The 14,182-nt window shown below is 32.6% G+C and overlaps 1 protein-coding gene across 1 annotated transcript; it reads left to right on the top strand.

The window, feature by feature from the left end:
- Positions 1-397: 397 nt before the first annotated feature.
- LOC127085368 (microtubule-associated protein RP/EB family member 1A) lies at positions 398-6,064 on the top strand. Its single transcript, XM_051025883.1, has 8 exons — positions 398-928; positions 2,661-2,729; positions 2,822-2,908; positions 3,981-4,087; positions 4,353-4,492; positions 4,569-4,645; positions 4,941-5,054; positions 5,719-6,064. Exons 1-8 carry the CDS (start codon positions 821-823, stop codon positions 5,842-5,844), a joined length of 828 nt encoding a protein of 275 aa, XP_050881840.1. The 5' UTR covers positions 398-820; the 3' UTR covers positions 5,845-6,064.
- Positions 6,065-14,182: the final 8,118 nt, after the last annotated feature.

Raw genomic sequence — 14,182 nt, 5'->3', positions numbered from 1 at the left:
TACAGAATGGGGAAGTTATTAGTAGGAAGTTACGTGAAAGTTATTAATAGTGATTTTATTGGAAGTTATTAGGTAAATTACACAATAAAATAAGGATAAAAATGGTAGAAAAATAGGCTACACCAAAAGGAAGTATTTTCTTTATATATTGTTATAGATTATAAATTTAATAATAATATAATTTTGGAAATTAATTTACACGAATTATTACATCATTTAAGTTTTTATAATTAAAATGATAATTTAAAAAGTGGTTTCCCACCTCCAATTGGAAGCAGCAGAAGCAAGCGTTAATATATATATATATATATATATATATATATATATATATATATATATATATATATATATATATATATATATATATATATATATATATATAGCTGTCGGAAGAGAGAGTACCCACCCACATTCAATTTCATTTTACCATTACTTATCTTCCTCTCTCAGCTCCCTCTCTTTTAGTACGGTTTTCGTTCTGTTTCTTCTCTTCTCTCCTTTTTTGGATTTCCGTTTCCACTTCCGTTACCGTTTCCTCTCTCTCTCTCGCCAGAATCAATTCAATCCTCCACCGTCCATTTAATTTCCTTCCGTTTCCTTTTTTTTCCCAAAAATAAAAAACAAAAACAAATAATTTTTTTGTTTCTTTTAAACTTAACACACACAGACAGAAACAAACCCCTCCCCCGATTTCGCCCCTAGAAAAAGAAAATTCTTCACCTATTTTTCTATTAATATAAATTAACAACAAAGAAAATCTTTCTCCTTTTTTAATTATATTTTTCTCTTGTTCTTCGTTTTTGGTTTGTGCTGTGAAAAAATGGCGACGAGTATAGGGATAATGGATAGCGCTTACTTTGTCGGTAGAAATGAGATTCTGACTTGGATCAATAATCGTCTTCAACTCAATCTCTCTCGCATTGAGGAGGTAATAACATTATCAATAGCACATTGTTTTCGTGTTTGTTGCACTTTCTTACCCTATTTTCATGCACATAGGGTTCTTGGAATAATGCGAAACTAACTGGTTTGGTTTTGTATTGAAATTTATTTTTCAATTGCTTCTTTGGTGGCAAAACCTAACGACGATTTTTATTTTTTTATTTTTAACTGTTTTAATATTCACCACTAATCTAAACATTCTAGGGATTATGGTTTATTGTTGAAATGTTGATTGAATGTGAATCAGTTGATGTGTCTCGCTTTAGGGATTAGTTGATCTGTATGTGAATTTAGCGTGTTCACATTGTGGACTTTTGAAGAAATTATTATTCAATCATACTGATTCTAGAGGAGTCAATAGCGGTCAATATCGGCGCTATCCCGCTATAGCAGAGCGGAGCAGAGGCCGGCCGGTATGGGAAGATCCTTAGCACTATAGTGGGTAGCGGAGGCGGAACGGTTCCCGGCCAGGAGCGGTTTCTGTTCCATTATCCTTTTCCACCTCTAGAAAATGTTTTAAGGGTAATTTTGGGTTTTTCAATCGAATTTGAGTTGATCTTCAACCTTATTCTTTGCCTTATCTATTTTTATTTTAATCACATTGAAGAAAATGAAGAGTTTGAAGAAGATAATAGGGGGAGGATGAAGAGGAATATGTTGAAGAAGACTTGCTTGATCATGATTTTTTTTCTTTAAAGACTTCATTTATGATGGATGATATTTTATTTCTATGATAGTTTGAATTTAAATATTTAGTACTTAAGTTTGAATTTGGGATGTGATGTTTTGATTAAGACTTGTTGATGTTGATTAAGAGTTTCGATCAGGACTTGTTGGTTTTTGAGTGTTTTTTTATTGAATCTTCTGCTTTGATTTGTAAATATTTTTGAGGTTGAGTTATTTTGTTTAATTTTACATTAAAGATATGTTTATAATTGTTACTCATGTAATTTGTCCAATAAATGATCAAATAGTTGTCATCCCGCTATACACTATCCCGCAATTCCATATTTAAAGTCGGCTGCTTCGCGCCGCTATCCGGGATTGACTACTACTCTGACCGATTCAGGGTTTTGTGAAGCAAGATTGTATAATTTTGACAATTGCTGCTCTATTTAAATTAGTCTTTTGAATTTTATTTAATCTAGTCTTTATATTTATCAAAACTGTGTGCTTTTTACAGTGAAAAAATGTTTTTAGCGCCATTTTAACTCCTCGTATGAATTAAAAAGGATGACGATTCAAATTGCTATTAATTTTATCATGAGCACAGTTAAGCAAAAATAAAATAAAATTATATGCTAGTTATTACAAGTACAATTTTTTGTTGACTGCATTACTTAGCCTGCTTGTGACAGATTTATGGCCTTTCTTTTGATTATTGTGGAAGTAGCCCATCTCTTATTTGCGGTGAAAATTGTATTGAGATCATTATTTTTCTGTTAGTAATTGAAAGTATGTTGAACAAACTTATGGTTTTTGAGAAAATTTATGAAGTTAAGGATGTCAGATTATTATTATGTTTCCATTTGTCACTGTCAATGGTTGTCTTCATGTTTGAGCATGGACAGAAAGTGCAGATACCAAAGTTTTTGCATACATTTCTAGGTTTTTTGCTATTTAAAAGGGGCACAATAATGATTTGCAAGCTGATCAGTTAATGAAAGTTTATTTTCTTGTTCTCACCATGCTTATGCCCTGTGTTCATTCATTGCTAGGCTGCATCTGGTGCTGTGCAATGCCAGATGATTGACATGACGTATCCCGGGGTAGTGCCGATGCACAAGGTGGCAACATGACTTTGCTTTGAATTTGATTTCTTCCTCTTATGATATTTCATATCTATTACAATAAATTATAATTTTGGGGTTCATTTTAGGTGAACTTTGATGCCAAGACAGAGTATGATATGATCCAAAATTATAAAGTTCTACAGGAAGTGTTCAACAAGTTGAAAATTGAGAAGGTATTTGTTTCTTCCCTCACAATGTTAAGCAGCACAACACTTGGAAGAGAGCTTTCCTTTGGTGTATAATATACGTGTGTTTGTGTGTGTAAGCAAGAAATACAGTGGGACATGATGGTTCATTATAAATTTATGTTGTAGTATGATATCAACCTTTATTCTTTTACTATCAATGGAATTATTTATAACCTATGAAATCTTAGCATATGTGAAATAGTATCTAGTATCTTTATTGCAGAAGTGCTAATGAAGGATAATTTAACAACTTGGTTCCGTTCTTGCATTTGGGCTTATCTTCTGAGATATGCACTTGTGTAAGTGTTTGGCAAAGCTTAAAAAATAGCCTTTAATATTCCGCTTAAGTTATTTTCAGCTCCCTAAGATAGTATATGGAAACAACTCGTACAAAGTGTATGCGGAGTTTTCCCCCGTAAACTATTTAATTGTTGAAGCATATGGAAACAAGCTTGTACAGAGCTTATGCGGAATTTATCCCCATAAGCTATTTGATTGTAGAAACAACATATACATAAGTTTTTTGTATGGTGATTAAGTACTTACACCATTAACTCTTGGATTATGGACAACTCATATATAAGCTCTTGCATGATAAGAGTTTATTGGATAAACATTTATTTTACCTGTTTATCCAAGTCCCCTTTTGTTAACACATATATCCTTATTTAAGAAGATTATTTATGTCTCCTCTCCTTTTTACTCTTCCCCAATTGTATCATTATGCTTTCATTGCTGGTGGACTGCAATTTTTGAGTGCTGTTTCTTTAGGCAGGGTGGTTAAGTTTGCGTAAGAGATTTGATGGTGTGCAAGGTTGGGGTGTGGTCTTGAATTGATGCTCAAATACTAGTTAATTTTTTAGTTATGGGTAATGTTATCCTAGCTTCATTGATTGCATGTCTTTAATGCGGGTGTGAAAGTTATTCATGAATTAAAATTAATTCATCTCCGGGTTATAATTTTACTTGAGAATGAAAATTGGTATAAGAAAATACTTTGGCACAATCAATAGTTGATTCTTGCATTTGTTGAGCTAATGTGATTACCGTGTCGCAGCATATTGAAGTTAGCAGGCTTATTAAAGGCCGACCTTTGGACAACTTGGAGTTCCTTCAATGGCTGAAACGTTACTGTGATTCTGTTAATGGTGGCATTATGAATGAGTATGTTACTTGCTATGTGCTCCCCATGTCCTTTAAACAACTTCGATTACCGTTGTTTTTTTCTTCTTATAAGTTATTACCATTGCTATGATATTTGAAGGAGTACTTCATCATCTCATTCTCAGTGCAATTTTGATGTAATTGCTTTGAATGGTGAAGATCCAATGCATTTTGTCTGTAATATTTAAATACACAATTCTATGCCATGCATATATGTCTCATGCTGTATATCTGTTTTATCAAAGCTTTTTTATTTTTCCTGTAGGAACTATAATCCTGTGGAGCGCAGGGTTAAGGGTGGAAAGGACCGAAATCACAAGGGTTTAAGGAGCTCAAAGTCACTTCAATCGAATACAATGAATTATTCTAGTTCAGGCGATGCATTTAGTCTAAATAGAACCTCAGGTTGGCTTATTGGGATCTTTGATCCTAAACTGTTATGCATTGTTTACCTTTTTGGTTAATGTACTTTTGTTAGCAGGACCTAAGCCTTCAAGGTCAAGTGGCGGATCAGATGGGGCACATTCGGCAGCAGAGATTCAGGCATTGTCCAAGCAGGTACGACTTTAAACAGTAGTGCCAAATATAGTACACAGGCAAAGAAGCTCGTGGACACAGATACCATTCTGTAGTAAAGAAATTGGTAAATGTATGTATTATGTTGACATTATTTTCCTGACAGTAGTGCCAAATAGCTTATACATGAATGTGCTTCAGTGTGTCAATTATCTACCAATCTATTAGTTCTTGTATTGATATCCACGTTTTAAGGTATTCACTTGGTAGTTTAATAAAAACATTATTTACCTCTGTTTTGTTCATTGCTCACTTTATTCTTTGTTTTGTTTTACAGGTTACTGATCTCAAACTCTCGGTGGATCTTCTGGAAAAAGAAAGAGACTTTTACTTTTCAAAACTACGGGATATAGAAATTCTTTGTCAGGCATCAGAACTGGAGAATGAACCTGTAAGAATTCCGGCTTGAGTTTAGTTGATTTTACTTTTACTTTTCAAAACTGAGAGGTCTTTTCCTTTTCTAATGTGCTTGTGATCATGTCTACTTCTATATGCTTCAGAGTTCATCAAATAGATCATATTCTATTTTCATATGCTTAAATGAATATTTGGTTCTGACCATGACATGTATATTTTTAGTTGTTTTATATCGTTCACGGGTTAGGTTTAGTGTATAGGATAAGGTGTAGTCTCCCTTGAGTTGTAATTTTTATATTACTCAAGTCAAAGAGAAATGACTCTCCGAATGGTTTGGAATATAACCTTTGTTTTCTACTTCTATGTCCACATCCATGACTATTTGGTGTTTATCCCTCTTTAAATATGACGTGGATTGTATCCCTGCCACATTTCTTGAAATTGTACATGTTTGCTTTGGTATGGTCCAGCTTGATAATGTGTTACGCATTGGTTTGTGAAAATGCTTACAACCCCATGTATTTACAAATATGTGAATAATTCATGTCTAGATCTAGATTAATGATCCAATTGGTTCAATCATGTGGTTGATCATTATTATTTGAGTTTTGAACATATGGCACTATTTTGTAGTACTCTGCAGTAATTTAAAATAATTCGAGTAAATCAATGCACATGTAACCTGTTATATTATCCAGATATCGGTAGCAATTAAGAAGATTTTGTATGCTGCTGATGCAAAAGAGTCAGCATTAGATGAAGCTCAGGCTTACATTAATGAAACATTGGATGCTGTTGAAGATGAACCAGAAACTGAAACATGATCTTTCATTCCTGACTGGTTTCATAAGAGATTTCCAGGGACTTTGTTAAACGAGCTTAGTGCCAACTGCGATGTGAGACTGGGAATCCTTCCCATCCAATGGCCAGAAAGTGTCATTTAAACAGATAGATTTAACTGTTTTTTCATTGTTGTAAACTTGGATGGATAATCAGTGGATATTAGTTAATCTTTCAATAAACAGAAGTTCATTTCATGGTCTATTTCTAAAAAAAAGTTCTATTGAAAATAGGCAATTGTATTTTGGATGTATCGGGCTGGCTCTGTTTTCAAATTAACAGCTGTTTTTGAGTAGTTACGATCTTTTTGGCTGGATAGAGATGAAAATAGTTTGGTCCGTACAAGGTTATAGAAGGTCTAAGTTGCCAATTAAATCCGTACAAGGTTATAGAAGGTCTAAGTTGCCAATTAAATATAGGGAATTGCTTCTCCTACCCTAAGCCATTCTCACCCTAAGCGGTGCAGAAGCACCTTAATGAAATTCGAAAATATATAATTGATATCGTGGGCGTGGAACAACCTTGGTAAAAATATCTGCGACCTGCAAATGAGTACTGACATTAGGAAGTGATATCAGTTGGTCATCATATGCGTCACAGATTGAATGACAATCAACTTCTATATGTTTGGTGTGTTCATGAAAAACTAGATTTGCAACAATTTGAATTATGCTAGTATTGTTAGCATAAAGTGAAATTGACTCTGTTTGGAAAAATCCAAGTTCATCCAAAAGACCACAAAGCCAAAGTATTTTTGAGCAAGCAGCAAACATGGCATGGTACTCAGATTCAGTAGAAGATTTAGAAACTTTTCCAAGAGATCAATAAAGAACCAAGAAACATACACCATTCAGTGACAGATCGGCGAGTATCAAGAGACCCTGTCCAATCAGCACCATTATAGGCACTTGATTGAAGAGAAATTCCAACGAGAAAGAATAATATGCATTGAGAGGTTCCCTTCAAGTAACGAATTATACGATAAACCACAACTAAGTGAAATGACGAGGATAATGCATGAATTGACTTATTTGTTGAACAAAAAAAAATATATTAGGGCGAGTGATAGTCAAGTAATTAAGACTACCCACAAATTATCGATATAATTTGGGATCAGGAAAAAGATCACCATCATCACGATGATATTTAACATTAACCTCAAGGGGAGTATCGATCAAATTAGCCGATTAAAGACCAACCATATAAATTAAATATGTAGCATACTTGTGTTGATGGAGAAAGATGCCCTTGCATGTAGATGAACCTCAAGACTAAGAAAATAATGAAGTTCACCAAGATCTTTCATATGAAATAAAGCTTGTAATTGTTGTTTAAGTCTCAAAATGGAAGCATGATCAAAACCCGTAATAACCATATCATTAACATACATAAGAAGTAAGACAACTCCCGTAGATGTGCTATGAATAAATAGGGAGGAATCATACTGAATTTGAGTAACGGAGAACCCAAGTATAGTGGAGCGACATTTCTCATATCATGCTCTGAGTGCTTGTTTCAAACTATATAAGGAGCGTTTAAACTTGCAAACACCCTTGTATGAAGAGAACATACCTTGAGGAGATGTCATATAAATGTCTTCAGTCAGGTCACCATGAAGAAAAATATTCTTCACATCCATTTTCTGAAGAGACCATCCATTAGAATAAGTTATAGATATTACAGTGCGAACAATTATCATTTTGGTAGCCGGTGCAAATGTCTCATCATAATCAATTCTATATTATTGCTTGTTTCCTAAAGCGAGCCTTGTAACGATTGAGGGGCCTATCAGAATTCAATTTCACCGGATACACCCATTTGCAACCAATGGATTTGACATTAGGAGAACAAAAGACAATCTCCCATATGAAATTCTCTTGAAGAGCCTAAAGTTCCTCGTTCATTGCTTTTATGCAACACACATCTTTCAACCTGTGAGTAACAAGTAGGAATAAATATGCTAGAAAGTGTGACAGTCAGAGAAGTATGTGAGGAATCATACATGTCTGGTGAATATCTATCTAGAGCTCTAGATATATTCGACCATAACGTCGTGGTTCAACCGGTACAAGATTAGGTGGCGGTTCAACATCGAGAAGGAGTGTGAAAAGCTACTTTTTATGTATTTTTTAACATATACATGACATGGTTTACAACATGCTATATATAAAGGCATAATAGAAAACTTAGGAAGAGTAACAATATCATTTATGGCAGAAGAAACACATGGAAACATAAACTGATTATAAAAAAATGTCACATTCATAGAAATGCGAAAATAATGGTCAGAGATATCATAACACACAAATCCCTTATGAGAGTGATTATACCCCATAAATGCATATTGAACAGATTGTGCTCCAAGCTTATGTCTTTCATATGGAGGTAAGTGAACAAAACACACACACCCAAAAGTATGTAAAACACTATAATCAGAATGATTTTTAAATATAGAAAGAAAGGAGAATCAAGATCAATAACCATAGAAGGAAGACGATTAATCAAGAAGACATTTGTAGAAAGAGTCTCCATCCAAAATTGGGATGGTACAAAAGCTTGGATAAGCAAGGTGCATGCTACATCAAGTAAATGACGATTCATACGTTCTGCCATGCCATTTTGTTAAGGGGTATTGGGACAATATTGTTGAGACAAGGTACCTTTTTGTTGAAGGTATTCCTGAAACTCATAAGACATGTACACACCACCAGTCAGAGCGAAACTTTTTAACACTAACTTGAAATTGAGTTTTAACATATGTAAGAAATTTCTTAAACATAGAAAACACTTTAGATTTAGACCTAAGAAAACATATCTAAGTAAAACGACTATAATCATCATTAATAAACATGACAAAATACTTATAATGAACATGAGAAACTACATGAGACGTTCCACACACATCACTATGAATAATCTCAAAATAAGTGGAAGCACGACAAACACCAATCGAAAAAGGAAGTGTTTAACTTTTACCCAATTTGCAAACTGAACATGAAACAGAGGCATTAGAAACAATATTTTTATTGCCCAACAAATCAGTTTTATATAAATGAGACAAAACAAAAGAGTTTGGATGACCTAATTTTCTATGTCAATCCTCATAAGAATTCAAAATATTATTACAAGCAAATGATAAATGATAAGGAATAAATTAAAGTGAAATTCCCACTTTATTCCCCTTCGCAATCACTTTCCCCGACACCTGCTCCTACACAAGACAACCATCAAGAGAAAAATTAACATTATAATTTTTATCCACCAATTATCCAACATATAATAAATTAAAAGCAAGGTCATGTGACACAAGTACATGCCGAAAATTAGAGTTTATGTCACCAACATTAGTGATAGATATGTTGTTACCATAAACAATTTGAATTTTTTATTTACCATAAAAATACCCTAAAATAGTGCAATTTTTCAGAGGAACTCACCATCTGATTAGATGCACAAAAATCAAGAAACCATGGATGTAAAACATTAGAAGATTTACCCTGAATTCCAAAAGATGAAAGAGCGAAAAGTACCATTTGTTGAATCATTTCAGATTGTAAAATACCACCATTAGATGCACTAGTAACATAAGGACCATTTGCATAATTTATAGTTGCATGAAATGCATGCACCGAATATTGTGTTGGTCTTAGATGACGTGTGTGACAATCATATATAATATGACTTTGCTACTTTCAATAATTACATAACTTTTTACTACAAATCCGAAAAATATGTCCAAATTGTTTGCAAGAGAAATATCGAACCTGTCTAATATCACGACCTTTACCTCTACTCTGAGCAGCACGTGCAACTGCCGCAAGCTTAGAAACGACAACTTCATGAGACATGACTCCTTTAGTAATGAAACATTGTTCCTCCCTTAGAAGTTCTCCAAAACATGTATCCAAAGAAGGAATGAGATTTCTATTAAGAAAATCACCTTTGAGAACGTCAAATCATGGGCGAAGTTTCATGAGAAACTGATCTTGGCTACTTGTGTTTTAGCTCTCTTGGACAATCATGAGAGTAGTCTTGGAAACATTAACATGAATAAGAGAAGAGTGTTCTGTCCACAGATTCAAAAAAACCAGAATAATATTCTTCACTAGATAAATTACATTCTTTGTAATTAACTATCTCTAACTCAAACTAAAAACGCTTGGCTGCATTGTCTTGGTTGTAAACACACTTCAAATAATTCCACATTCTTGAGAAGTTGAAAATGAGTGCAAATTATTGGTCATTTGAGGATCAATAGTGATGAGGATCCAAGTAATTATTTGAGCATCTTTTGATTTCCCACGCATCTAATGCAACTTCCTCTATAAGAGGCTTAGACACATCATCAAGGCGATTCCATAATCCCTCTCCCTTCACATGATTCATGAATTGAAATTTTCAAATTGAATAATTCTTATCGGTAAACGAACACAAAAATAATTTGTTTCATTTTTTTAACTGTGCAAGAAAGTGATAAAAAAATTAAGTTGCCACTCTTCTAGCACCGAGCAATAGTAAGTATCTGCTAGCATAGAACAATATTCACCAAACCAAATAATAGAAATCACCCATCACCATTGAATCTTCTAGCATCGAAGAAGATTCACCAAATCATAATAACAATCAGCTATTACGAAATGCTCGACCGCATCCAAATGAATAAGACAAATCGAGAATCGAAAGCCAACGACAATCGACAATCAGCAATCACATAAATGAAACAGAACCAATCAAAACAAACAAACAAGAATCAATCGGATTGCGGTACACAAAATTAAGATCCGAAAGCAGCAACACAAATCGCAAAGACAAAATCATGAGACAATAATCGAAAACTAACAAATAGTTACAAGGCTTCGAGTTCCAAAGAACCTGTTTTGAAACAAACACAGACGAGGAACAAGATTTCGAGAGCGACCTAGTGGGGTGTTGCTGTTCAGCCAAGGTAACAAGATTTCACAGGTTTGATCGAACCTTCTGATACTATGTCAGAAAATTTGCTTCATACCTTTCTCTATTAACTTGCACATTATATATAGTAGTGCCAATAATTACAGATATTTATAATTTATAACGACTAATTACAATGTACAATAACTACTTCCTCCGTCTCATAAAAAATATCATATTTGAACAATTCACGGTTCTTAAGGAAATAATTAGATGTTTTGGTTTTGATTAACTAATACCATTTACTAGAATATCCTTATTAATTATAGTTAAAAGAGTGGTTGAATAAAGTGAAAGTTAATAAATAGGGGTATGATAGTGGAAAAATAATAATAAATACTGCATTGATATTGTAAAAGGACAATTATTTTGGGACAGAGAAAAAATGAAAATGAGACATTTTTTATGAGACAAAGGGAGTAATTACAATTCGTAATCACTATCCTTCTAATTTAGGAAAGTAAATTATTCACAATAAAGACAAATATTAATTTCTAATTAACAGTCTGTGCCTCATCAAGGATGTCATCTACAACGTCCATCGCCTTAGAGCCTTATGGAAAGACTCCTTTATCTATACTCGCTTGTACAATATCCATGATACGCTGACATCTAAGCAACACATCAACAACATGATTTGCCTTATCCCCATCCTCCTCTAGTATCACCTGATGAGCTGACCTAGGCGAATCTCCCAGAGCATCTGGTGGCAATGGGCAGGGTTTGGGTAGGGTACTATAGTACCCGTCCCCATACCTGCAGTTGGAAAAAATCCCCGTACCCGAGCCCATACCCGCTTGGGTACCAATATTGACACCCGTGCCCGTACCCTATGAGTATGTAAATGTCCGTACCCGCACCCATTACCCACATTTCTAATAAAAATAAATATGTCAAGCATAAAATATCATATTATTTTAAGTTTTTAGCAACATTAAAAAGTTTTTAAAAAACTTTACTGTTGAATTATGAAATAAATGACCACTTATATTAAACATGTAGTAGTTTAAAATTGACGTATTTTAAAAAATTGTCACACATTTATTTTTATATAATAATATAAATTAAAATATATAAATATATATTGTGCGGGTATGTGGCGGGTTGGATACTAAGGTGCCCATCTCCACACCCATCCCCGCTTATTTAAGTGGATAATTACCCGAGCCCATACCCGTACCCATGTATGCGGGTTTTTATCCTACCCGTTGTGGGTATTTTTGTGGGTACCCACTGAGAATGTGTCAAATTGTCATCCCTATCTGAGGTCATATAAGGATGTGTCACCATGAAATACTACTGAATTATCATCTCACCCCAATTATATTGGTGAATTTTCAAGTAGCTCAAGATAGGGAAAATGCAAAGGTAAAGCCGTGGAAGACATCTTGAAGATCACGGTGTTTCTAGATAGTTCTACTGTGTATATATCTTAGCATTTTGTTTAGGCACTCATGTATATCATGTATATCATGTGACATATGATATATTTTGAGTAGTTTGGACATATGATATATGATGTCAAAGAGAATTTCACTAATGTCATCAAACAAAATCTTGTTACATAGAAAAATAAACATAATAAAAAAAGTCTAGTTATTATTAATGAATAATTTGATACAAGTGTTGTTCGTTTTGAATTGATTGTGTTTTGCAAAACAATAACATGGAGAAGTGTTCAAGTTTGCTCAACTACTTCAAGATGATTTTCTGGTGCATAAGGGACACATGTTGGACGCAATGTCATAGCATGTGGATAAGATATCTGAGTCTTGCTCAACATGGCACATTGTTGCGTTTTGTGATGAATTTTTTATTGAAGATTTAGATAAATTTTATTGCTTTTATTTAGCAATATTGGTTACATGTTGGACAACTGTGAAGATCAAATCAAATTTAAATGTGATTTAAATTTAAATTTGAAACAAACCAAATCATATCTTTTTGTTGGAGATATTTATGGAACAAATCTTATCCAACATATTATGCAAAGATTTTGGACGAAATTAAATAAAAAATCCAAGGAGAAAAGCCCATAATACTTTTGTTATATAAGGAGTTCAAAACCTATGTTGAAAAGTCAACAATACATTGAAGATATTAGAATGCTAGGGTTTATTTGAGTCTTTGTTATTGTTGCATGTACACCACCATGTTTCAGTATCTTGACATAGTTGATTTGTCTTAGTTGAGTTATAATATTCAACATTGTTTATTGAGATTGTAAATACTAATCACGAGTTGTGTAATTGAGAAGAAAGTGAATAGGTTCTCATATTTAGGGGAGAATCCTTAAATAGAAAGTCATTAGAATTAGGAAAAGATTTTGAACAATATAGAATTTATTGGTTTTTGTAAAACTAAAGATATTAATTCATAGTAGATTTCCTTTCTTGGATAAAGTGTTCTTCAGACGGAAAATACTCATTTTAAATGGAGGAGAACAAATTCGATATAGAAAAATTGACATAATTTAACAAGATCATTGACAACTTGCAAAATATTAAAGTAAAACTTGACAATGAGAAAATAGTTCTACTCTTGTGTAAGGAAGAAATCCAAATCCAAATTGAACTTATAATGCTTCATTTGTCATAAAACATGTTACTTCAAGGAAGATGCCCTTCTATTTCTTCTGTGTGTACCAATCACTTTATTTCTTTTTCCCGTTCTTTTGATTTGGGCACACTGCTTGGCAGATTAAGGGTCTGTTTGAAACACTTTTCAATTTTAGTTCTTAAAATTTGTTTTTCAAATCTATTTTAAAAAACTATTTTTAAGAAGAAAATTAACAAAAAAATTTGTTTGATAAGCTAGTATTTAGAAACTATTTTAAAAATATGAAAATGAAAAAACTTGTTTGATAGTCTAATATTTTAATAGTATTTTAAGAAGAGAATAAAAATATATATTTTATCATCTATTTTAATTTTTTTTTTATAAAATATTACAAACTTAAGAAAATTAATTGATATTTGTTTGAATACAAATAATTGGATAAAAGTAATTTTTTAATTTTACAAATCACATAACACTTGTTTGATGAATATTTTTCTTTATTTTTTTTATTATTATTTTTAATAACGTTTCTCTTAAACAAAATAGGAATTAAATATTTTCAATAACTTTGACAATTTTTAATAGTTTAAAATTTTTGAAAATATATAAAGTTGTAATGACTATGAAGAATGTGATATAAAGTATGAAGGAGAAACCATTGTGTTAAAAAAAACATTTTTTTAAAAAAATTAAATTTAAATAAATTATAAGAATATTAAAAAAAGAAAAAAATAGTATTAATAAGATTTAGCTATATAATATTTCAAAGTCAAAGAGATAAATTCAATCTTTTAGAAATCGCATTGGACCTGT

The sequence above is a fragment of the Lathyrus oleraceus genome, chromosome 5 (assembly GCF_024323335.1).
Source record: "Lathyrus oleraceus cultivar Zhongwan6 chromosome 5, CAAS_Psat_ZW6_1.0, whole genome shotgun sequence".
Lineage (NCBI taxonomy): Eukaryota > Viridiplantae > Streptophyta > Magnoliopsida > Fabales > Fabaceae > Lathyrus > Lathyrus oleraceus.
The sequence above is the reverse complement of the archived record's forward strand: the minus strand, read 5'-3'. Positions and strand labels throughout refer to the sequence as shown.

Bases quoted from the DNA above. Each gene is read 5' to 3' on its own strand.
- LOC127085368 (XM_051025883.1), top strand. From the start codon at position 821: ATGGCGACGAGTATAGGGATAATGGATAGCGCTTACTTTGTCGGTAGA. The intron at 2,909-3,980 runs GTATTTGTTTCT...ACCGTGTCGCAG, and splicing joins ACAAGTTGAAAATTGAGAAG to CATATTGAAGTTAGCAGGCT. The intron at 4,646-4,940 runs GTACGACTTTAA...TTTGTTTTACAG, and splicing joins TTCAGGCATTGTCCAAGCAG to GTTACTGATCTCAAACTCTC.